General features: G+C 49.0%; 1 protein-coding gene and 1 long non-coding RNA gene across 10 annotated transcripts in view; both read right to left on the bottom strand.

Moving 5' to 3' along the window:
- The window catches only part of LOC147347867 (uncharacterized), a 36434-nt gene extending 13958 nt beyond the window's left edge, over positions 1-22476 (bottom strand). The window contains exons 1-2 of one of the 3 annotated variants that reach the window (XR_015152880.1): positions 5442-22476; positions 4807-4960 (exon numbers count right to left, since the gene is read on the bottom strand). This is a non-coding gene — a long non-coding RNA (uncharacterized LOC147347867). Of the gene's footprint in view, positions 1-4802; positions 4961-5441 lie in introns of all 3 variants that reach the window. The other 2 variants (XR_015152879.1, XR_015152878.1) reach the window with 2 other exon arrangements.
- The window catches only part of GMDS (GDP-mannose 4,6-dehydratase), a 434715-nt gene extending 409505 nt beyond the window's left edge, over positions 1-25210 (bottom strand). For 6 of the 7 annotated variants that reach the window (XM_086370928.1, XM_086370929.1, XM_086370935.1 and 3 more), the window contains exon 1: positions 25001-25210. In XM_086370928.1, coding sequence (XP_086227054.1) covers positions 25001-25102 — 102 coding nt within the window. In that variant the 5' untranslated portion in view covers positions 25103-25210. Of the gene's footprint in view, positions 1-22491; positions 22574-25000 lie in introns of those variants that run through there. The other variant, XM_086370933.1, reaches the window with a different exon arrangement.
- Positions 25211-25744: the final 534 nt, after the last annotated feature.

Genomic DNA, 25744 nt, shown 5'->3' with positions numbered 1-25744 from the left:
CAGGTATCTGTTTTTCAAAGGACTTCTGAGCACTCTGAGTGTGTTCTGATGGCATTCTCAATGGCTCTTTCTCCTGTAATCCTCTAACTTGCCTTTGAAACCTTAGATAAGACCAGATAAGACAGTGCTATCTGTGCTGCTGTCCAACAACGCTCCTTTCTGAAGTTCCGCCCTCAGAAAAGCAGCAGGCATTGACTGATTTGCAGATATTGAAGAATCCTTGCATCCCTGGGATAAAGCCCACTTGGTCATGATGGATGATCTTTTAAATGTGTTACTGGATTCTGTTTGCTAGAATTTTGTTAAGGATTTTTGCATATGATTATCTCAATAGATGCAGAGAAAGCCTTTGACAAAATTCAACATCCATTTATGATAAAAACCCTCCAGAAAGCAGAAATAGAAGGAACATACCTCAACATAATAAAAGCTATATATGACAAATCCACAGCAAACATTATCCTCAATGGTGACAAATTGAAAGCATTTCCCCTAAAGTCAGGACAAGACAAGGGAGCTCACTCTCACCACTACTATTCAACATAGTTTTGGAAGTTTTGGCCACAGCAATCAGAGCAGAAAAAGAAATAAAAGGAATCCAGATTGGAAAAGAAGTAAAACTCTCACTGTTTGCAGATAACATGATCCTCTACATCATTCAGATCAGATCAGATCAGTCGCTCAGTCGTGTCCGACTCTTTACGACCCCATGAACCGCAGGAGCACGCCAGGCCTCCCTGTCTATCACCAACTCCCAGAGTTCACTGAGACCCACGTCTATCGAGTCAGTGATGCCATCCAGCCATCACATCTTCTGTCATCCCCTTCTCCTCCTGCCCCCAATCCCTCCCAGCATCAGAGTCTTTTCCAATGAGTCAACTCTTCGCATGAGGTGGCCAAAGTACTGGAGTTTCAGCTTTAGCATCATTCCTTCCAAAGAAATCCCAGGGCTGATCTTCAGAATGGACTGGTTGGATCTCCTTGCAGTCCAAGGGACTCTCAAAAGTCTTCTCCAACACCACAGTTCAAAAGCATCAATTCTTCGGCGCTCAGCCTTCTTCACAGTTCAACTCTCACATCCATACATGACCACAGGAAAAACCATAGCCTTGACTAGACGAACCTTTGTTGGCAAAGTAATATCTCTGCTTTTAAATATGCTATCTAGGTTGGTTATAACCTTCCTTCCAAGGAGTAAGCATCTTTTAATTTCATGGCTGCAGTCACCACCTGTAGTGATTTTGGAGCCCAGAAAAATAAAGTCTGCCACTGTTTTCCACTGTTTCCCCATCTATTTCCCATGAAGTGGTGGGACCGGATGCCATGATCTTCGTTTTCTGAATGTTGAGCTTTAAGCCAACTTTTTCACTCTCCACTTTCACTTTCATCAAGAGGCTTTTTAGTTCCTCTTCACTTTCTGCCATAAGGGTGGTGTCATCTGCGTATCTGAGGTGATTGATGTTTCTCCCAGCAATCTTGATTCCAGCTTGTGTTTCTTCTAGTCCAGCGTTTCTCATGATGTACTCTGCATAGAAGTTAAATAAACAGTGTGACAATATACAGCCTTGACGTACTCCTTTTCCTATTTGGAACCAGTCTGTTGTTCCATGTCCAGTTCTAACTGTTGCTTCCTGACCTGCATATAGGTTTCTCAAGAGGCAAGTCAGGTGGTCTGGTATTCCCATCTCTTTCAGAATTTTCCACAGTTTATTGTGATCCACACAGTCAAAGGCTTTGGTATAGTCAATAAAGCAGAAATAGATGTTTTTCTGGAACTCTCTTGCTTTTTCTATGATCCAGCGGATGTTGGAAATTTGATCTCTGGTTCCTCTGCCTTTTCTAAAACCAGCTTGAACATCAGGAAGTTCATGGTTCACATATTGCTAAAGCCTGGCTTGGAGAATTTTGAGCATTACTTTACTAGCGTGTGAGATAAGTACAATTGTGCGGTAGTTTGAGCATTCTTTGGCATTGCCTTTCTTTGGGATTGGAATGAAAACTGACCTTTTCCAGTCCTGTGGCCACTGCTGAGTTTTCCAAATTTGCTGGCATATTGAGTGCAGCACTTTCACAGCATCATCTTTCAGGATTTGGAATAGTTCAACTGGAATTCCATCACCTCCACTAGCTTTGTTCGTAGTGATGCTTTCTAAGGCCCACTTGACTTCACATTCCAGGATGTCTGGCTCTAGGTCAGTGATCACACCATTGTGATTATCTGGGTCATGAAGAAAACCCTAAAGACTCAACCAGAAAATTACTAGAGCTAGTCAATGAATATAGTAAAGTTGCAGGATATAAAATCAATCCCTTGCATTCCTATACACTGAGAAACTGAGAAACAGTGAGAAAACAGAAAGAGAAACTAAGGAAACAATTCCATTTACCACTGCAATGAAAAGAATCAAATAGGAATAAATCTGCCTAAAGAAACAAAAGACCTATATATAGAAAACTATAAAACACTGGTGAAAGAAATCAAAGAGGACACAAATAGATGGAGAAATATACCGTGTTCATGGATTGGAAGAATCAATATACTGAAAATGAGTATACTATCCAAAGCAATCTATAGATTCAATACAATCCCTATCAAGCTGCCAGTGGTATTTTTCAGAGAACTAGAACAAATAATTTCACAATTTGTATAGAAATTAAAAAAACCTCAAAAAGCCAAAGCAATCTTGAGAAAGAAGAATGGAAGTGGAGGAATCAACCTGCCTGACTCAGCCTCTACTATAGAGCCACAGTCATCAAGACAGTATGGTACTGGCACAAAGACAGAGATCTAGATCAATGGAACAAAATAGAAAGCCCAGAGATAAATCCACGCACCTATGGACACCTTATCTTTGACAAAGGAGGCAAGAATATACAATGGAGAAGAGACAATCTCTTTAACAAGTGGTGCTGGGAAAACTGGTCAACCACTTGTAAAAGAATGAAACTAGATCACTTTCTAACACCATACACAAAAATAAACTCAAAATGGATTAAAGATCTCAATGTAAGACCAGAAACTATAAAACTCCTAGAGGAAAACATAGGCAAAACACTCTCCAACATAAACCACAGCAGGATCCTCTATGACCCACCTCCCAGAATATTGGAAATAAAAGCAAAAATAAACAAATGGGACCTAATTAAAATTAAAAGCTTCTGCACAATGAAGGAAACTATAAGCAAGGTGAAAAGACAGCCTTCAGAACAGGAGAAAATAATAGCAAATGAAGCAACTGACAAAGAATGAACCTCAAAAATATACAAGCAACTCCTGCAGCTCAATTCCAGAAAAATAAATGACCCAATCAAAAAGTGACCCAAAGAACTAAACAGACATTTCTCCAAAGAAGACATACAGATGGCTAACAAACATATGAAAAGATGCTCAACATCACTCATTATCAGAGAAATGCAAATCAAAACCACAGTGAGGTACCATTTCACGCCAGTCAGAATGGCTGCTATCCAAAAGTCTACAAGCAATAAATGCTGGAGAGGGTGTGGAGAAAAGGGAACCCTCTTACACTGTTGGTGGGAATGCAAACTAGTACAGCCACTATGGAGAACAGTGTGGAGATTCCTTAAAAAACTGGAAAGAGAACTGCCATACAACCCAGCAATCCCACTGCTGAGCATACACACTGAGGAAACCAGAATTGAAAGAGACACGTGTACCCCAATGTTCATCACAGCACTGTTTATAATAGCCAAGACCTGGAAGCAACCTAGATGTCCATCAGCAGATAAATGAATAAGAAAGCTGTGGTACATATACACAATGGACTATTACTCACTTAGAATGCATTTGAATCAGTTCTAATGAGGTGGATGGAACTGGAGCTTATTATACAGAGTGAAGTAAGCCAGAAAGAAAAACACCAATATAGTATACTAATGCATATATATGGAATTTATAAAGATGGTAACGATAATCCTGTATGCGAGACAGCAAAAGAGACACAGATATATAGAACAGTCTTTTGGACTCTGCGGGAGAGGGCGAGGGCGGGATGATATGGGAGAATGGCATTCAAACATGTAAATTATCACATGTGAAACGAATCATCAGTCCAGGTTCGATGCATGATACAGGATGCTCAGGGCTGGTGCACTGGGATGACCCAGAGGGATGGTATGGGGAGGGAGGTGAGAGGGGGGTTCAGGATGGGGAACACGTGTACACCTGTGGCGGATTCATGTCCATGTATTGCAAAACCAATACAATATTGTAAAGTAAAAAAATAATTAATTTTAAAAAAAGCAGTAGGCAATTTTTTTAAACTCCCAAAGGCCCTATAGGCAAAATAATAATAATTTTTTTCATGTTAGTATTCTTAAAATCTTCTATGCTACAGGATCAGAAAACATTAATGATAAAGAATCTATAAAATTACTGCAGAATTTTAAGTCCCCATAAATATGTATTCCATTTGGAAACAAGACTTCTAATCTGTCAGGTAAGCTTTTGTAAGCCATAATACATAAGCAACTTTCCTATCACTTAGCCCAGTTCAATCACCAAAAATTTCATTAAACTTTCAACAATTGACAATTTAACCCATCCCTTCTGAATTATAGTTCATTCAATTAAATAAATATGGCAGAATTGTGTGGAGAATTTTCTAGTACTTCCTTGTTTTTCATTTAGAATCTGTGTTAAATTTCACTGTAATTGAATTGATTAAAAAGACAACTAGATGTGATATTTTGTGATGTGATAAAGAAAAGTTATACTACCTCTGACATGAACTTTTTTAAACATCTGGATTCAATTATAAAACAGCAACACCTCAACTCACTCACTCCTGAAGTGACGTGGATGTTATTCTCTACTTGAAAAAGCTGGGCTCAAGCAGCTCTTCCACGATGACTTAAAGAGACAAGCACGAGAGCACACTGGCGGCTTGGAACCTCCCCAAACTGAGACCCAACGCCGAGCAGCAGGGCACTTGCAGGACTGTGATTCCAAAGGGTGTGCATGACAGGAAAAGAAAGGGGAAAATCAAAGGGACAAAAGTTCAAGGCTATCACAACAATTGTGAGAACATAATGCAAGTGACAGGATACTCCTTACAGAGCTAAACCGTAAACATCCAAACTCTCTGAAAATTGCAGAGCCCAGAACTCGTGTTCCTATAAAATTGACATGGAGTGTAACTGCTGGAAAAACACCTTTGGTAGCCGCTGCATTAGAAAGCACCTGAGAACACGTCTCCTCTTAGCGGTCCCCTTTGTTGGTATACCAAAGTTCCGCGAACTTTTTAAAGAACTCAAAAAACTGAGTTTACTACTTGACAATGACCTCAAGAAAACTCTCACACTTGTGTAGCCTGACACGGACTCTGACCTCAAAGGGGCAAACTATTATCTTCCTAGAAAGTTAAAACAGAAGTTATTTTCTAAATAGTTATCTTGGTTTAAAAAAAAACACTGCTTACTTTTTTAACAGAAAAGCATCATCTTTTCCTATCATTTCTTCTGTGTGTTCTTCTCCAAGGTCACTCCCTCTCCAGGTGACTTAAGAACCTCAGGGTCAGGAAGACAAAAAATACTCCCCACTGAACCTTATTTCCCGTATTTTTTAACTCACTGAAGGGAGCACAGGCTCTCCCTATAAATTCCTGTTTGCAGTATGTACTGGAAATTATAAAACTCTGATGCAAAGCAAAAGCTCGACCTCAGGGAGCAAACAGCTCTCAGGAAAGCCCCGGAGACATCCTAACCCAGGGATACCTGACTCGTGCACGGGGAGCCCCGCGGACACCTCTGCAGCTGAGTCCTGACTCTGCCACCCGTCACTCTGAGATCACACAGGGACCGAGGCCGGGAGGCCGTCTGCCTTCCACTCCCTTCATTCCTAAAATGAGAACAATGCAGGCCCACCAGGCTCGAAAGAGCAGCTGTGGAAATTCAATAAGATTCTCACCTGAACTCACTTTGAAAAGAGAGCAAATAAAATACAAATCAACTTTGTCACAAAGGTGCAGAAGGCGATTCTATTCTCGTGGCGGGGACGGGCTGGGGCACAGGTAAACCGCACCGTGAACCCCACCCAGGTCCGGAAGGGCAGGCCTGGGGCCAGCTGCTCAGAGGCGGCCAGCAGAGGCCAGGGGCTGCCTCCCCATGGAGCGGCTGCAGGCATACCCCAAGGCGCAGGCCTGGCCCGCCCGAAGTGGAGGACGGTGAGCATGGGACTGCAGGGGATGACGGAGGAGCCCCTGGAGGTGGGAGGCGCCAGGCACACAGATGAGGGTGGCCAGGACCCCTCAAGATGGAGAAGGACCAAACCGTCACCACTCATGGAGCTAGTCGAGTACAACTAGATTGCACGACAATCTGGCAAACACGGACGCAGCCCCATCACGCCCGACACACCGCGCAACCGCAGACCGAGGGCGGGCAGGAAGCTCCCAATGCTGCGGACCTTCCACCAAAACCACTGCCTCAGCAGCAGCAGAAACACAGTAAAGGCTGCTCATTTCTTAGTTTAAGACTTTCAAAATTAAAATAAACCTGCCCCTGAGCTCCTTGGAAAAATAACTGATACCAGATTTGGAGCAGAAACACACAGGGACTGTCCCATCCCCCTAGAGAGCAAAGGAAGCCAGGATCACCAAGGCTGGCCCTGAGGGACATGGAGGCCAAACGGAAGGTTCTCCAGGCCACAGACGAGGCCACGGGAGCGTCAACAGACCGAGAAGAAGATTTAATTCCGTGAGTTCATAAAGAGCCAAAAAAGTTGGCCCTTACAGGATGCTACAGACCAAGTCAGTAAGAACTGATAGAAGAAGAAGAATGATTCGCCGTGAATCTCCTGTACCTCAGGGCAACCAAGCACTTGCAAGCTTCTCTTTCAGGAAGCATTTCAGCTAATCAGTGAAGAAGGAATTACAGAATTCAATTATCACCACTCTGCAGCCTCTAATGAAAAAATGAACCTTGATGATGACCCTCAGTGTCTTCCGACGTTATAAGAAGAAAAACAAGACCGTGCGCTCCTCCTGATGGGAGCACACAGGACCAGATGGGAGCGACTCCTGCCCTCACCCACCCCCAGACCAAGAATAAACTTGATCACATCTGTAAACCTGAACATGTGAAGACGGGACACGGAGGAATGAAAGCAAGAGCACCACGCAGGGAAACAGCCAGTCATTTGGTACAAATAAACGAATTATTAAAAACAGCTAGGAGACAACTGGGGCAGTCGGAATACGGACAGACATCTGATTGTACTAACTGTTATTAAGTTGATAAATACGATATTGATAGCACAGCATTTTGTAAGATAATCATTTGCAGGTAAATACGATGCTAAATACAGCTATGATGCTGTGCACAGAGCGTACTGTTAAAAACTGGGATGGGGCGGGGGGCGGGGTCATGGAAAAATACAGCGCTACACGTGAAATGAACTTTGCTGCAAACTAGTAACTGCTGTCCGTAAAGTTCCTCTGACAGCCACTTTGCCTTCCTGCATTTCTTCTTGGAGAGTTTTGGTCACCCCTGTACAATGTTATGGACTTCTGTCCATAGTTCTCCAAGCACTCTGTCTACCAGATCTAATCTCTTGAATCTATTTGCCACCTCCACTGTATAATCATAAGGAACTTGATTTAGATCGTACCTGAATGGCCTAGTGGTTTTCTCTGCTTTCTTCAATTAAAGCCTGAATTTTGCAGTAAGCAGCTCATGATCTGAGCCACAGTCAGCTCCAGAACTCGCTTTTGCTGACTATATAGCTTTTCCATCTTTGGCTACAAATAATATAATCAATCTGATTCCAGTATTGACCATCTGGTGATGCCCATGTGTACAGTTGGCTCTTGTGTTATTGGAAGAGGGTGCTTGCTATGACCACTGCGTTCTCAGCAAAACTCTGTTAGACTTTGCCCTGCTTCATTTTGTACTCCAAGCCAAACTTGCTTGTTACTCTGCTTTTGCATCGCAATCCCCTATGATGGAAAGGATCTTTTGTTGGTGTTAGTTCTAGAAGGTCTTGTAGGTCTTCACAGAACCAGTCACCTTCAGCTTCTTCGGCATCAGTGGTTGGGACACAGACCTGGATTACCATGGTGCTGAATAGTTTGCCTGAAACTAACTATAACTTAATCAGAGGAACACGCATGTGTTTCAGGAGACCCTCAGGCCTCTGTGATACACAGAGGGCTCTGTGTGTGTGAGCGAGTGTGTTTGAGCATGTAGATATACGTGTGCACACACTTATTGCACTTTTCTATACAGAAAGATTGAGGATTTAGTCAGAAAGATCTACCATCCAAGGACAGTTACAAAAACTAAAAAACCCTGCCTCCCTGAGACCTGCTGCTGTCAATCCTTACACAGCGAAGTGTGATCTCTACAAATAAACAGAACTGCCAGGATCAGGCGACCCCTTCCCACCACACACCACACGCTTGCACTGCACACCTGTCCTCCAGCAGCCGCCCACCTGCCAGGACCCCCACCCACCACGTCCACTTTAAAGGACCTGAACTCGGCCGTCACCACTGGGCGGGGGGAGCCCTCCTGCCACCCACGGTGCTCCTGGGGCCGGAGCCCGTGGTTCAGTCCCAGCCACTGTGACGGGGCCATGTGGCAGTGGTCCCTGCAGAGGGAGGTGTGTGTCCTGAGGAGGGAGAGGCCCGGGGCTGCCCTCTGTCCTCACGGGGTGGGGGGCAGGAGGGGGGTCGGGCCTCAGGCCGGTCTCCCTGCAGCCCGGGCCATGATGTCCTGGAATCTGCTTAAGCCTCCCGAGCCCCGCGACATCCCGCCGCCCACCCTCCTCTCTTCCTTCCCCACCAACCACCCCAACTCCACCTCTAGGAGCCCTGACCCCCATCAGCCTGCTCTCCTCTCTTCCTTTCCCACCACGGGAACCCTGCACCGCCCACCCCCGGCCTGCTCTCCTCTCTGGGGTCTTTGCTCCCCATCCCTCCCCGAGGCAGGAGAGCTGGGGGGCGGCTACACGGGCCTTCCTGGGATACAGGACTGCGGGATATTTTTAATATACTCTAATGTTGCTACAATACAATATGACATTTACGTAATAAAATATAATAGCGTATCAGGTAAAATATTTTAATATTAGGTGAAGGTTTATATTTGTGGTTTGCTGTTTAATTTTAAAGGAGATATATATAATTTCACCAACTTGCTTTTGAACTCAAGTATTTTACTGAGGTATAAGGTGGATAAAAAGGTCCCCCAACCCTGTTTTAAATAGTAAATACCCCTGTGCTTATAATAATTTTGTAAATGGCTTTAAAAGTGATGGTACCCTTGTGGGGATTAAACATGCAAATACCCTAGCACACACGGGGCTGGACACATACAAGCACTGGGTGTTTTAGCTGCTGTTATTAATGATAATCCTGCTGCTGCTGCTGCTAAGTCGCTTCAGTCGTGTCCAACTCTGTGCGACCCCATAGACGGCAGCCCACTAGGCTCCTCTGTCCCCGGGATTCTCCAGGCAAGAATACTGGAGTGGGTTGCCATTTCCTTCTCCAATGCACGAAAGTGAAAAGTCAAAGTGAAGTCGCTCAGTCGTACCTGACTCTTAGCAACCCCATGGACTGTAGCCTACCAGGCTCCTCCGTCCATGGGATTTTCCAGGCAAGAGTACTGGAGTGGGGTACCATTGCCTTCTCTGATGATAATCCTAGTACTACCTAAATTATAAGTATAATGGCTTTGATGTGACTAACTGAGCTCCAGGCATTTTAATACAAGTAACCACCTTGCAGGCAAGGTGGTTCTTTCTCACCCTCTCACCCCTCTCTGACCTTCCCAGCCCCACGGGGCCCTGTGCACACAGCCTGTGTGGGGGAGCCCTTCTTGCGGGTGTGCCATCAGGAAACAACCGTCCTCCGAAAGAAGACAAGATGGGCTATGCTTCAGAGAGCAAAAAGCCAGGCCGGGTTTTAATCAAATTCATTTAGGCTCTGGAATTATTCCAGCTGCGTCTGAAAGAAACGCTGACAGAAAGCAGACGCAGAGGAGCTAAGAAATGGCTGGCACTGATAGCACCACAGGGGCCGTGGGCATGGCCTGAGGGCCTCACACCCTCCTGCGGGCAAGACAGGCACTCCATCCCAAGCCTGGCAAGGCACTCACCCCTTTCTAAAAACCATCTGAGAGTTGTAACGAGAATCTCAGGAAACAAGAGGAAAAGAAAGCTGAAGGGTCACAAAGAACTCATCTGAAAACCAAGATGCCCAGAAACCCCTCTGGAAGCTGGGAGGTCAAAGGAAAGTGATAAAGGACAAAACAAACCCCAGCCTTCTGTGCCCAAACCACCTCCAGTCCCCGCTCCCCCAGGGACAGAGGAAAGTGATGGGACGGAAACCCTGTCCCCCAGGAAAGGCAGGATGGAGGCCCGGCAGCAGATCGGAGCTCAGGGGCCACTGAGCACTTGCATTTATAACCGTTTCCTGGACCAAAAGTCTGTCTCGCCAGAAGTTAAGGGATTCACTTTTGCAACATGCTTTCACATCCTGCAGGGGAAAGCAGGTGCTGACTTTACTCACCTCCGAGACGACAGCACATTGACATACTTTAACTTCTATCCTCCCCACCTGATAATGCTTCAATAACCTCAAGTATGTATGGTTTTAATTTTGGATACTTGATATACTTTAATGTGTGTGTATTTTAAAGTGTTTCAGATTACAAATGCCATACCACTTACCGTAAACTAGCCTACGGACCAACAACCCTGCAATTAAGGGTGAATTATCCTCATTCAATAGATTAAGACTCCAAAGTTCCCAGAGGGGAAAGCCTAAATTGCAAAGTCCCAAAACTGGACCGGAGCCTTTGCTCGCGCATCCCCGGGGGCTCCTTCTAAACCGCCTTGCCCCGGGCCCACGCACATGCAGGCAGCCCCTCTGGGCCACTCCTGGCAATGCTGACTCATCAGCAGCCCTCCGACTTCCCCGTCTGCATCTGGATCCCTGTGTTTGCTACAGACCCACACTAAAGATCAATATCACAGCAGAAAGGGAGTAGCAGAACACCTGTAATCACACAACAAGCTGGAGACCAGAAGGGAGTGACTGCAAAGCGCCAGGAGGGCAGAATAAGGAAACGCTTAGAGGAGACAGGAGTGGGGTGGACGGAGGCCAGCGCCCCTTCCACCCGGACCAAGACCTGCACACATCCTGACTGCCCCTTCCAGGACTGTTTAAATAAGAACCCACTGTTTGCTTTCTCAGCTCTCTGGGCACAGTCACCACCCACAAGGCAATCAGGGGGCCAGAGTCCTGCCCCTACAGCACTGCGTTCTCGGGCAGGTGACCTCTGTCCCTCATGATAAGCTGCTCTCACTGCAGGCCTTAAGGCCTCTGCTGAAGAAGAGGGTGTGTGTGTGGGTGTGTGTGGGTGTGTGTGGGTGTGTGTGGGTGTGTGTGGGTGTGTGTGGGTGTGCGTCGGAAAAAACGACTGTAAGGAGAAGAAATGGGGGAGGGAGAAAACTACAGGAGGGAGAGAAAAAACAGATAATCAAGCCAGGACCTTTTGTAAAAGGTGACCCAGGTTGGCAGCCAAGACTTTTCAACAGTTCACCACGTCTCCACACAGCCAGTCTCAAGAAAATCCAGGAGAAATCCTGACAGTGCCTGGTGGTCCTCGCCCAGGTGGGACCTCGGCCTGGTGGGCCCTCAGGCTGCTGGTCCTCGGCCAGGTGGGACCTCGGCCAGGTGGGCCCTCCACCACCACCTTCCCAGTGTGAGGAGCCATCCTGGTCCGTGCCCTGCTGCACACAAGCTTGTCTTTCCTTGGGACTGGCCTTGGGTGCAGAACCCGGGCTCCTGGGCAGAAAAGTAGAAAACCTGGGAAGTGAGAGTCTGCTCTACAGAGGGGCCAGGATGCAGGCTCCAAACTCTGACAGAATTCGTCAGAGCTGCGGGAGACCACCATGGGATATAAGAGTTAGATTTATAGATGAAAACTGTGTGTAATAATAAAAATAAAACCAACTCCTGGCATTGCTATGTGTTATAATTAAATTTAAATGTTAATGAATCAAGTTAATAAAGTACTCTCGTGGAACACACCATTAACAAAAGTAAACTGAAAAGCATACCAAGAGCAACAGTCCCAACACCAAAGGTACGGAAACGTCTCTGAATGTATCTGAGTCTCTGAAACCGCAATCTTCAAGACATAACAGTGAGTTTTCTTTGAAGGTTTTGCCTTTAACATGTCAAAATTAACGAACTCTGATCCTACTTGCATGTATTCCCCTAAATTACATAATCTCACTGAAAACAGAAAACCATACAAACGACTTAACGTGTAAGCCAAAATCTACAAGCAGAGTCTGTGACGGCTGTAGCACAGGCAAGGAGGTGTCGCATGGGCCATGGGGTGAGGAACCTTAAGATGGGGTCCCTCACCCCGGAACGGCCCTACCCACCCTCGCTGATTCCTATGGAAGATCAGCGGGAGTCCAGAGCTGCCACGAGAGCCTGTCCCAGTCTAGGCAGTAAGGTCTGCTGAAAGGCAGGGAAGCGATTCAGAAACAGAACGACGAAAGCAAGCGGTGAGATCGGGCTCCGACTGCTGTCATCACGGTGGTGCACTTTCCCCTGATACTTTATACCCTCTTAAACTTCACAATTTTTCTACAGTATGCACATAATACTCTTTTTAAAACTGGGGAAAGTGTTCAGGAAAAGACAAGCTGTATCTTCAAGTCGCCGCCGCCACCACCCGCTCAGCTCCAGCTCACTCCTGAGTCACTGGGATACGGCTCCAGCTCACTCCTGAGTCACTGGGACTGTTCCACAAGCAGCCAAGGGTGAGTCCCACCCCAAGGCCAGCAGACTGAAGGGGGAGGACCCGAGACTGTCCACGCTGAGAGCTGTCCACGCTGCCCAGCTGGTTCCTACTGCAGCTGCAGAACCTGGGCATCTTCGAGGAGGACTGGAATCGAAGGTCAAACGCCAAGGAGAAAATCAAAGCCTTCTTTTGGAACAAGCCCCAAATCTAGAGAATTGCTGATGCTGGCAGAATGTCAGTAATTCCTAGAGAGTGAGCCGGAGCTGTGGAGACGAGAGCAGGGGGTGAGACGGGGTGGGCTGGAGGACGGAGTGGACAGGCGAGGACTGCCTCCTTGGGGTTCTGGAACAAAGGGTGTGTCTGCACAGGTGCACCTCGGGCCGCAGGGGTGGTGCTCTTAGCGGCCAGGCCCACTCCCCTGGGCCGGCCACGTGCAGGCTGCCCAGAGCTCCCTGCGCCCTTCAAGCAGGGGCTCCCACACCTGCCCCCAGTGGCTCAGCTCCAGGCACGTAGGGACACAAGACCATCCTTCAGTGAAACCCAGGCATCGGTCCCCAGGCCACCCCTTCCCCAGCGAAGGGCCCCAGCTACCCAGAGACCCCCTAAAGAGCCTGGCCGGAGGCTGTTCCCCAAGTCCTCCTCGAGTCCAAGCCACACCGGATGTCACCCAGATTGACCAGCCCTCCTCAAGTCCGGTTTCCATTACACGCGCTGGAAACTCCAGCCAGGAAACGAGGGGAGGCATCCAGGCCTTCACTCCCTGCGTGGATCTCCCTCTTCCAGAAAGTGTATTTAAAGAGAAGAAAATCAGTGCAAGCAGGAGAAGCAGCCCGTGTGGCTCAGAAAGCCCAGAGGGAACCCCAGGCTTCCTGGACACAAGCCAAGCCGCCACCGAGCACGGGACCCCCACAGGGGCTTCTGGCCCCCAGCCGGGCCCCAGCCACTGGCCTGCTTGCCATAAAGGGTTCCTTCTAAGACACCCCGTTGTTTCTAGGAATTAAAACCAAAATCTCCAAAATAACAGTATGGTAATAGAATAAACTTAAAATCTATATGCTCGAACATTACTAAAGACTAAAACACAATTCAATGGAAAAAAAAAAAATACTACATAAATTGAAATAATTCAAAAGTTCCTAAACAGTCAAAACAGCAAAATGGATGTGGGGGAGGGGGTGAAATGAAAAACCACTACAGTCCACAAAAAAGCTAAAAGAAAACAATAGAAATGGTTCAGTATTTGTTCTAACTTCTATGTTTCCTTCCCAAGGTTTACATTAAAAAGCAAAACTTTCTGAAAAACCCACCATGTATTATCACCTCCCCTGAAAACCAACCCCTCCCAAAGTCTTCCTGTTCACCCCTGAGAAATTCACTCAGTACCCGCCCTGCAGGGCGTACCCAGGTTTGACCAATGTCATAAAGCCAAGTCAAAACCAGTCAGAACCACCCCAAACCTGATTTCAGTTTCAGGTTCCCAAGTTACACCTGAAACAGCAAGAATCTGCACCTTCCTCCCGCGCCCTAGGAGGCAGCCCAGGTCCAGAGTTGTCAGAGGGGCGGGGGTCCTGGCCCCAAGGCTGCTGCGGTACTCTCTGTGAAGTGGGCTCTGCCCAGCGGGCCAGGGAATGTGGCGACAAACGAAATCTCCAGCAGGCAGCTCCTCGTGCTCACAAGTACTGTGCACGGTGCCCAGCGGTTGGCAGGCACCAGCTGGACACGGCGGGCACGGTGGGCAGGCCCTGCACGCCCTTCCCAACGTCCTGGTTTCCAGGACACGGCCTGCTCCAGGGCATAAGTCATGGGACGTGTCCTACCCTGCCGTCCAGAAAAAGCAGTCATCACAGGCCCGGAGACTTAAACTTGAGCCCTGAGAATCAGACAAGTAACTCTTTTTTAATAAAGCAGTATTCAGCGGAGGGCCAAATGCCACCAACAGACCAATACCAATCCATGACACAGTTACAGCCCACTCTTCTACAAAAGGAGAAGAAGAGACAGACTAATACAAAAGTAGGTCCCACAGCCCAGAGGATGTGATTTGGTGATTGTTCTTTACTCTGACAACACATCCTTGTTACACTTCAGTGTGCAAGATGGCTGGGACCACAGAGGAATTTGCTTAAAGTTCCCACATTCAAGATAAAACTTGGCCACTGCATATCATTCTCAAGTTTTTCTCAGTCTATGAAATCTGGGATGGGCTGATACTCAGGACTCCTCCTAGCTCATCCCCCCAGACCCAACAGAGGGCATGGCAGGAGCACCTTCTCCTTATTCCCCGCATCATTTCTGAGACAGCAAGCCAGGACACCGACTTCTCAGTGTGCCCACACGACGAGAACTAAACCACAGCAGTCCCGCCACAGGCCCACCCAGGCGTCCTCGCGTGCGAACGGCCACGGCGTGTTACACGCATGCCGCAGTGACTTATTTATTCTGATCACAGAAATTAACATGCTGTGTTACACGCATGCCGCAGTGACTTATTCTGATCACAGAAATTAACATGCTGTTACACGCATGCCGCAGTGACTTATTTATTCTGATCACAGAAATTAACATGCTGTGTTACACACATGCCGCAGTGACTTATTTATTCTGATCACAGAAATTAACATGCGTGTTACACACATGCCGCAGTGACTTATTTATTCTGATCACAGAAATTAACATGCTGTGTTACACGCATGCCGCAGTGACTTATTTATTCTGATCACAGAAATTAACATGCTGTTACACGCATGCCGCAGTGACTTATTTATTCTGATCACAGAAATTAACATGCGTGTTACACGCGTGCTGCAGTGACTTATTTATTCTGATCACAGAAATTAACATGCTGTTACACGCATGCCGCAGTGACTTATTTATTCTGATCACAGAAATTAACATGCTGTTACACGCATGCCGCAGTGACTTATTTATTCTGATCACAGAAATTAACATGCTGTGTTACACGCATGCCGCAGTGACTTATTTATTCTGATCACAGAAATTAACATGCGTGTTACACGCATGCCGCAGTGACTTATTTATTCTGATCACAGAAATTAACATGCTGTTACACGCATGCCGCAGTGACTTATTTATTCTGATCACAGAAATTAACATGCTGTGTTACACACATGCCGCAGTGACTTATTTATTCTGATCACAGAAATTAACATGCTGTTACACACATGCCGCAGTGACTTATTTATTCTGATCACAGAAATTAACATGCTGTGTTACACGCGTGCTGCAGTGACTTATTTATTCTGATCACAGAAATTAACATGCCATGTTACACGCATGCCGCAGTGACTTATTTATTCTGATCACAGAAACACGCGTGTTACACACGTGCCGCAGTCACTTATTTATTCTGATCACAGAAACTAACATGCTGTGTTACACGCGTGCCGCAGTGACTTATTTATTCTGATCATAGAAACTAACATGCCGTGTTACACGCGTGCCGCAGTGACTTATTTACTCTGATCACAGAAACTAACACGCTGTGTTACATGCGTGCCGCAGTGACTTATTTATTCTGATCACAGAAATTAACATGCCGTGTTACACGCATGCTGCAGTGACTTATTTATTCTGATCACAGAAACTAACATGCGTGTTACACACGTGCTGCAGTGACTTATTTATTCTGATCACAGAAACTAACATGCCGTGTTACACGTGTGCCACAGTGACTTATTTATTCTGATCACAGAAACTAACACGCTGTGTTACACGCGTGCCGCAGTGACTTATTTATTCTGATCACAGAAACTAACACGCTGTGAAGTTACCTGTCAAACTACGTGCGCCCCCAGACGACCAGTTCCTTGAGAAACGTCCCAGCCATCGCGCTGGTGGCCACGTCCCCAGCACCTAACTCAGCACAGGACAAACCTCAGCAGGTATTTGTTTTTATGTTCAGTCGCTAAGTCGTGTCCAACTCTTTGTGACCCCATGGACTGCAGCACATCAGGCTTCCCTGTCTTCACTATCTCCGAGACTTTGTTCAAACTCATTTCCATTAAGTTAGAGATGCTATCTAACCATCTCATTCTCTGCAGCTCCCTACTCCTTTTGACCTCAATCTTTCCCAGCATCAGAGTCTTTTTCCATGAGTTGGCTCTTCACATCAGTGGCCAAAGTACTGGAGCATCAACTTCAGCATCAGTCTCTCTAATGAATATTCAGGGTTGATTTCCTTTAGGGTTAACTGGTTGGATCTCCTTGCAGGTCAAGGGACTCTCAAGAGTCTTCTCCAACACCACAGTTCAAAGGCATCAATTCTTCAGTGCTCAGCCTTCTTTATGGTCTAACTCTCACATCTGTATATGACTACTGGAAAAACCACAGCTTTGACTAAAATGACCTTTGTCAGCAAAGTAATGTCTCTGCTTTTTAATATGCTGTCTAGGTCGGTCATAGCTTTTCTTCCAAGGAGCAAGTGTCTTTTAATTTCATGGCTGCAGTCACCATCTGCAGTGATTTTAAAGCCCCCAAAATAAAGTCTCTCAGTGCTTCCACTTTTTCCCCCATCTATTCGCCATGAAGTGATGGCACCAGACACCATGATCTTAGTTTTTTGAAAGTTGAGTTTCAAGCCAGCTTTTTCACTCTCCTTTTTTACCCTCATCAAGAGTCTATTTAGTTCCTCTTCACTTTCTGCCATTAGAGTGTTATTATCTGCATATCTGAGGTTGTTGATATTTCTCCCAGCAATCTTGACTCCAATTTGTGAGTCTTCCAGCCAAGCGTTTCGCATGATGTACTCTGCATATAAGTTAAATAAGTAGGGTGACAATATACAGCTTCAACATACTCCTTTCTCAAATTCAAACAAGTCCATTGTTCCACGTCCGGTTCTAACCATTGCTTCTTGACCTGCATACAGGTTTCTCAGGAGGCAGGTTAAGGTGGTCTGGTATTCCCATCTCTTTAAGAATTTTCCAGATTGTTGTCATCCACACCGTCTAAGGCTTCCACATAGTCAACGAAGCAGAAGTAGATATTTTTCTGGAATTCCCTCGCTTTCTCCATGACCCAACAAATGTTGGCAATTTGATCTGGTTCCCATGGAACCTGATTCGTCCACCACTGAGCATCCTTCCCACTGTGGCGCAGATGCTTTGTTCTTCCTGGAGCTATTACTAATTGCTCTCCGACCTTCCCCAGCAGCACACTGGACGAGTTCTGACCTGGGGGGCTCGTGCTCTGGTGTTACATCTTTCTGCCTTATCATACTGTTCACAGGGTTCTGGCGGCAAGAATACTGGGGTGGTTGGCCATTCCCTCCCCAGCAGACGTTTTGTCAGGACTCTCCACTACAGCCCGTTCGTCTTGGGTGGCCCCGCACGGCACGGCTCAGACCCTCACTGAGTTGGGCAAGGCCCTCTGCCATGACAAGGCTGTGATCGTGAAGGGGCTGGCAGACATTTACTGCATGAATAGACATTCCACTATTAAACACGAAGCACAAAATATAGATGCTTATATCTTTTAACATTTCAATCCAAAAAAACAAATAGCAGGAATTTAAAAGCCTTCTTCACCAAAAAATCACTTCATTTGGTAAAACCTACCATGGCAGACAGCTCAGATTTTCTGCTTTTAACCCTATAAAGTGAAAGTGAAGTCGCTCAGTCGTGTCCAACTCTTTGCGACCCCATGGACTGTAGCCTGCCAGGCTCCTCTGTCCATGGGATTTTCCATTTAACTCTATAATTTCTAGCAAAATACCAACTCATCTCTTTCCAGTGTACACATTTAATTATAAATTCACTACAGTTAATTTTGAGCAAACTCCAGGAGATAGTGAAGGACAGAGGAGCCTAGGGTGCTACCTCCATGGGGTCAAAAGAGCTGGATATGACTTAGCCACTGAGCAACTACAGATAATAGTCACTTCTTAAATTCTCCTATTGGACTTATCTTTAAAACTGATATTAAATGACTGCGCTGCTTAAATACAAGATGTTTTGCCCTCAATAGATTACAATCAGCATTCAGTCCTGTAGTCACAGCGCATGTCACTCTCAACAGACTTCAGAGGTCGCCAGGTGACCCCTTCGCGTGACAGAGTCAGAAAAAAAATCACAGCTATACACTTAATCGGTGTCAAAACCCAGCCTCTGATTCTCACTCAAGTCCACTGTCTTTCCTCAGTTAATCAATTAACTACGTGTAATGTAAAGACATAAAAAACTCCCACCAGGTAACAGTCTCTGACCAAAGCAGGACCTGCCATCCTGGAGCACTCACGCTACACAGGATTAGCGTCCGACCATGGCCAGCAATCCTCTCGCCCCGGAGGATAAGCCCGGCTCCCAGATCTGCTTGCCTGTAAGACCCACCGGACGGCAAAGCGGTTTACAGCCTGCAGCTGATCCAAATCCCATGGAACCTGCTGCCTGCACAAAGCGAGGCAGACTACTGTACCCTCCACGTGCAATGCCCTCTCCTCATACGCAAGAGTGCTTTCTATCTGGCTGCTCTATGAAGAGAAAGTCCATCCTAGTAAGCTCTCTATTTCATGCCAGATTTCTTTTCTTGTTGTTCAGTTGCTAAGTCATGTCTGACTCTTTGCGACCCCACAGATTGCAGTATGCAAGATCTCCCTGTCCCTTACCATCTCTCAGAATTTGCTCAAACTCATGTCCTTTGACTTGGTGATGCCATCCAACCATCTCATCCTCTGTCGTCCCCTTCTCCTCCCGCCTTCAATCTTTCCCAGCATCATGGTCTTTTCCAATGAGTCGGCTCTTTGCATCAGGTGGCCAAAGTATTGGAGCTTCAGCTTAGCATCAGTCCTTCCAATGAATATTCAGGGTTGATTTCCTTTAGGACTGACTGGTTTGATCTGCTTGCTGCCCAAGGGACTCTAAAGAGTCTTCTCCAGCACCACAGTTCAAAGGCATCAATTATTCGGCGCTCTGCCTTTTTTATTGTCCAGCTCTCACATCCTTACATGACTACTGGAAAAACCATAGCTTTGACTCTACAGATCTTTGTAGGCAAAGTAATCTCTCTGCTTTTTAACATGCTGTCTAGGTTTGTCACTGCTGGTTTGTCATTGCTAAGACCTCTTTTCTATCTGGTAGGAATAACTGTTTCAACAGGGCAGCAATTGCAAACACCATGCCCAAACTGACACAGCACTTAAGGGGTTAAGCAGTAGCTCAAACCCACACTGGCCAAGAAATCCAAATCTTCTTCCACCGCCCCAAGACAGAGTTCCAGCCTCCAGAGAGTTCACAAGATAAACTGCCAAGAAAGTATGACCCAAATGACAGCGAAGAAAAAAAAAGAAAAAAAATGAGCAGCACAGAACATAGTGATGGATACAGATTTGCCTTACTGCTGTAATCTACATCCTTTCACAACTGCAAAACAAAAAAAACTCTTGAATATGCTTTATTTCAAACGTGACAATTTATCCACCTCCCCTTAAAAGTTATTTACCTGTTCTTAGAATTAGTTAATACTAGTTAAAAACTTCAGAGAAGGCAATGGCACCCCACTCCAGTACTCTTGCCTGGAAAATCCCATGGACGGAGGAGCCTGGTAGGCTTCAATCCGTGGGGTTGCTAAGAGTCGGGCACGACTGAGCGACTTCACTTTCACTTCTCACTTTCATGCATTGGAGAAGGCAATGGCAACCCACTCCTGTGTTCTTGCCTGGAGAATCCCAGGGACGGGGGAGCCTGGTGGGCTGCCGTCTATGGGGTCGCACAGAGTTGGACACGACTGAAGTGACTTAGCAGCAGCAGCAGTTAAAAACTTGATAGGAAATAAAATTGCTGGGATTTATATTTCACACCTGACTTTGTAAACAAGGATGGGAGTCACCTCTGGGCAAAGTGTTTAACCTCTGCCTTTCCCAGGGGCGACAAGAAAGCTGCCTCACAGGAGGGCTCCCTGCTCCGAAAGGGAAACAGAGGCAGAGCCCACTGGGCGACGCTCGGCACACAGTGGACGCCCGCGCGGCTCAGTCACCGTCGCTGCCCCTCGTCACCGCCACGTCACCATCGGGAACATCGGGGCCACGAGCAGGCTCCCCCTGGGCTGCCTGTTCCGTCGCAGCCCCAGGGCGGGACACGCGGCTGGCGCTCAAGCGCCTGCGGACGCTGACCGCACCACGGTTACTGGCACGTCTATGACTGAATAGAGGACGGTCAGCCCCCAGGTGTGACTGCCTCCAGGAGGAGACCAATTAAGCGTGAAAAAAATTGCTCCTAGAAATTCAGGAGATATGAAATGGAGAACCACTCTCAGCCTGAACACAAGGCTTGTTGGGGGAGAGAAGCGGGAGGGCTCTCTCAAGTGAGGGAAGCATCTGTGCAGAGCCGACCCCCATCAGGGCAAAGGCAAGTCAGCAGTGCGTGTCCAGAGCAGGCTTACATGTCAGGGCACAGGAGACTGGAATGGGGGGCTGCCAGTCTCCTCAGAAACGCGGGCCTGTCAGCGAGGACAGACCCCAACCTGCAGGGAGCAGAGAAGCACAAGAAGAATGGCTCTCACTGCCAGTCCTCAGCTGCCGCCTCCTGGTCTCTGCATCCACCTCAGAAGCAGGTGAGGCCTGTGAGAGCCGCCCATGTCCAGGGAACCTGGGCACCTGCTCTATGTATGTTCCCTCTAAAGGCTACGGGGGACCTACAGCAGCTAGAACACAATCAAATCAGTAAAAACAAGAAACAAGGCCATAAAAATGCAATTCCAAGACAAAATATTATAGCTTAAATAATCGGACCTCGACAACTCAAACAGTTCATCTCTTTGCTCTACACAAGACTCAGCACAAACGTGCGGTCTCCCAGCAAGCTAAGTCCTCTTGGCCAGGACTGCCTTTCCAACCGCGCACAGAGGAACGCTGTGTCTCCCGCGTGTCATGGCCAGGACTCTGGAACTCGGGCCTGCTGAGATGTCCGAGCACATCGAAACCGCTTCGTAAGGCAAACCCAGGGTACCTGTGGGTATGAAGGACTCACTGGTGCAACTCCTCCATATTTAAAACACCAACGTCCTACCAAGCAGACCCGACAAAACAATCTGAGTTCCAGCCTGCCTACGCTCCCGGCTGAGACTAGCCTAACATAACCCAGGAAGGCCAGGACACGTCTACAAACGCTGACCGTTCACTTCTCCGAGTCCCCACCCACCCGGTGTGCTCCCCGGGCCCGTTAGGGGGACGACTCTACTGAGCTCCTCGTGTGTCGTTCTGCTCTATGTCCCCCTGAGAGCTCAGGGCTAACGAAGCCTCACCCGCCCACCCATTCTGTCTCGACTGTCAGGGAGCCCAAAGCTGAGTCTCATGCCCGCCTGACGCTGTCCTTGGCACTGGGGACACAATCTCCATCCTGCAATCCACACTGCAGACTCCTGCTTCTTTCATTCTCCTTAGGATGGTCCAATGATGTGATTTTCATTGAAGCCACCTCAGAATCTTTTTGGAAAGGAGCAAGGAGAATGAAATTTCATAAATTATTACGTATGTGTTAGTCACTCAGTCATGTCTAACTCTGCAACTCCCTGGACGGTAGCCCACCAGGCTCCTCTGTCCATGGAATTCTCCAGGCAAGAACACTGGAGTGGGTTTTCATTTCCTTCTCCAGGATAAATTATTACATATCCTCCCATTATCACTACATTTGATCCTCACTGTCCCCCACCGCCCTCCCCGCGACCCCCCGCACTCTTGTACCCACTGCTCACCCAGAACACAGTCGGAGCTACTTCCAGCAGTCAGTGGCTTCTCCCAGAGTCCTGAGGCTGGATGAACCAGTCACGGGGCCTCTAATTCTTGAACAACACAAAGTTTGTCACGTGCATTAAGTCCCTGCACAGCTGTGCAGCTCTGGAGGGCAGAGTACACCCTACGTACCCTCATGTTCCCAGAGGCATCAAAGCAAGCCGTTCATCCCGCAGACACACAGTAAAGACACGCTCCATTAATAAGAAGAGTAAGTCAACATTCTGGAAGCCTACGTGGAGAAGTCATGTGAGGCGTAACAGGTCAAAAAAGGGTTTCTATCTTAAAGGTGTTTACAAACCAAAGAAAGTTAAAAAAAAAAAACAAAACTAAGGCATGTACACGACCAATGTAACCAACAGAGACTCTACTTGTGTAAATATAAAGAAATGAAAATACAAACCCTGGAATGGCTGCACCTGGCTGGATGCGTGCAGGCACAGAGGCTTTTAGTTAAGAGGAGGGAGATCTGGGAGGGCATTCAGCCACAAATAACGACCCTGAAGAGGTACAGGCAGCAATATTCCAGCAGGAACATTCCCTGGCGCAGTAAAGAAGGGCAGGTGCAGTCACACCACAGGGTGAGCCCGGGGGTGGGGGCAGAGGGCTTGGAGGCGGCAACGCAGAGCAGGGCCTCCGCTCCCCCCGGCCAGTCAGTAAGAAAAATCCCCGGTAAACCATTCAGGGCTGCTGTCAGGAGAGATGGGAGGGAGGAAGCTGGGGTGGCTGTGACAGTGAAGACGAGAGACCACGGCAGACAGGCACCTGAAGTGCGCGCTTGGAACAACCCGTCCTAGAGCCCACGCCAGCCCAGGGGCCACGGCAGCCCTAAGGGCCAGAGCAGCGGTTTCCACCTCTCCTCTAAGAAGAGATCCCTTCTTAGAGTAAAGAATCCCTTTGCCCACCCCATCTCTCTCTCTCACACACACACAGAGCTGTAATTTCACATGGGTGGCTCGCTACAGAGGCAATGTAACAAGATGCCTTAGAGCAATTCTTGGGCTCAGATCTCAGCCCTGACACTCAGGAGGTATGCACCCGCAGGGAACATAACCTTGCTAAGCCAGGTGTAAAATGGGGACAGAAAACATATCTGCCTCTTACACAGAGACAAAACAAATGTTTAGCAAAGTGAGCCCTTCAGTAAGCTCTCACCCAAAGTGATGAAGAAAATGGACCGCGGGTGTGTATCTCCAGACCCTTCCCATTGACCTCACGGCTCTCCCAGACCCGGGATACCCAGGGCAGGAGCCACTGTCCTGGAAGTTAAGTGCAGAGCAGACCAGTCACCTCCACCAGGAGGGGTTTACGTAGCCCTCAGAGTTCAGCACAGGCCAGGGCTGCAGAAGCCAACGACACCACCCAACAAGTGAGGGGACAACACAGAGGGTGGGTGCTGGGGGCAAGCGGGAAACACTGGTGAAGAGATGAAGAGGCGGGCCTTAAAGGTGGAAGTGCTCCTCCGAGGGTGGAGGTGCCCACTGGCACCTCCAGCCCACTGCTCTCAGGGCTGTGAGCAGGGTTCCTTTCTAACCCGGTGGATTCACACTGCTGGCACTTAGCTTGCCATGAGCCATACGAACGGAGTTACAAGAACAGCTTAACTGACTTCTCCCTGATACTGAAAGCATGCAGTCTCTTGACTGAATTCAAGAGTTCTCTTCCTCAACCTCGCAGCTCCAGCCCGCCCACCTCTGCCACCAGTTTTCAAACCCGCATTTACTGTAATTAACGTAAACCCAGTGAGAGAGGTACCATTAACCAGGAAGTTATCAGGTAGCCAGCAGTCAGCATTGCCTAAGGCTCTAGACGGTTTCTACTTTCAGCCCCAGAGAGGCTGAGGGCAGTGTGAATCCCGCTGGACACCTCCTAGTCCACGATCGCTGCCTCAGTTGCCCCGTCTGTGAAGTGGGGGTCCTAAGAGCACCCCCTGGAAAAACAGCTGGGAAACCAAACGAGATGCATCAGCAGGTGACCGGCCGCAGTGGGCAGAGCAGCAGGCGCCTTGGAGTCACCACCTTTACTCGCGCCGCCCATCATTTCCTGAGCGCCGGGGTCTGCGGGGTGGGGGGACCCGAAAGGGCAGGCCCCGCCCGCCGCCACCTAGGCCGGGCTCGGACACTCCTCTGGGCCCGGCGGGAAGGGGACCGGCTGCCCCACGTGCATGTGCGGCCGCGGACACGGAACTGCCGGCGCTCACAGCTCTCCTGCGAGGCGGGCTTTCATGTTTAAAAAGCACAAAACAGGCGCACATTTCCTGGTCTGCAGCCGCACAGCCCGGCTCCCTCTCGTTTCCTCCGCGACCGGGGGACCGGCGAGGGGCCGCGGCGGCAGAGAAGCCCCCGCGCGCGGACCCCGGCGGGGCGACCCCGGCGCCCACCCCTGGACCCCGGCCCCGAGCGCGCACGGGGGCGCCCCAAGCCCCCGGCCCCAGAGACCCCGGCCCCCGGCGCGGACCCCCGGCCCGCTCACCTGGCCCGTGATGCCCGTGATGAGCGCCACCTTCCTGGGCTTTCCCGTCTCGGCGTCCCCGGCGCCGCAGGCGCCGGGGCAGTGCGCCGCCGCCTGGGCCATATCCGCGCTCTGACCGGAGGCGCCGACAGCCGGGGGTGTGCCGCGGAGCCGGCTGCAGGGACCAGCAACGCGCGGCCGGCCGCCACACTGACAGGCCGCCCGAAGGCCGGCGGGGCGGGCCGGGGGCGGGGCAGCCGGGGATGCTGCCCGGCGGGCGCCGCGTGGTCGCGTCACCGCGCGACGCTCCGCGCAGCCCGCCGGGCCCCGCCCTCCCCGGCCTCCCCGCCAGGGCCGCGTCAGCTCGCGCCGCTCCGCGCTGCCCGCCGGGACCCGCCCACCCGGCCGGGGCTCCGCCCCCCAGCCCACAAACCCCGCCCCACCCCGCCCCACCCCGCCGGCGCCCCTCCCACCCCACAGGGGCCGCGCTCGCCGGGAGGGGCGGGGCTTAGGGCGGGGTCTACACCCAGGGGCGGGGCGTTGGGCGGGCCCGCGCGGGCTGGTCCAGATTGCTGGCAGACGCTAGGATGCTGGGTCTTCGCGCCAGGCCTGCCCCTCGTAAGGGCGGGCAGTGGACCGGGCGGGCTGTCAGCCACCTGGACTTGCCCATCTCACGCTGCTCGTCCTCCCCTCCACCCTCCCGAATCTCCCAGAATCATTGTACCGAGGGTGCCGAGTTGAGCTACGGGCTGACCTTTACCTTGG

The sequence above is a fragment of the Bos grunniens genome, chromosome 23 (assembly GCF_055505025.1).
Source record: "Bos grunniens cultivar Pamir isolate PY7600 chromosome 23, Bosgru_T2T1.0, whole genome shotgun sequence".
In the NCBI taxonomy this organism is placed as follows: Eukaryota; Metazoa; Chordata; class Mammalia; order Artiodactyla; family Bovidae; genus Bos; species Bos grunniens.
The sequence above is the reverse complement of the archived record's forward strand: the minus strand, read 5'-3'. Positions and strand labels throughout refer to the sequence as shown.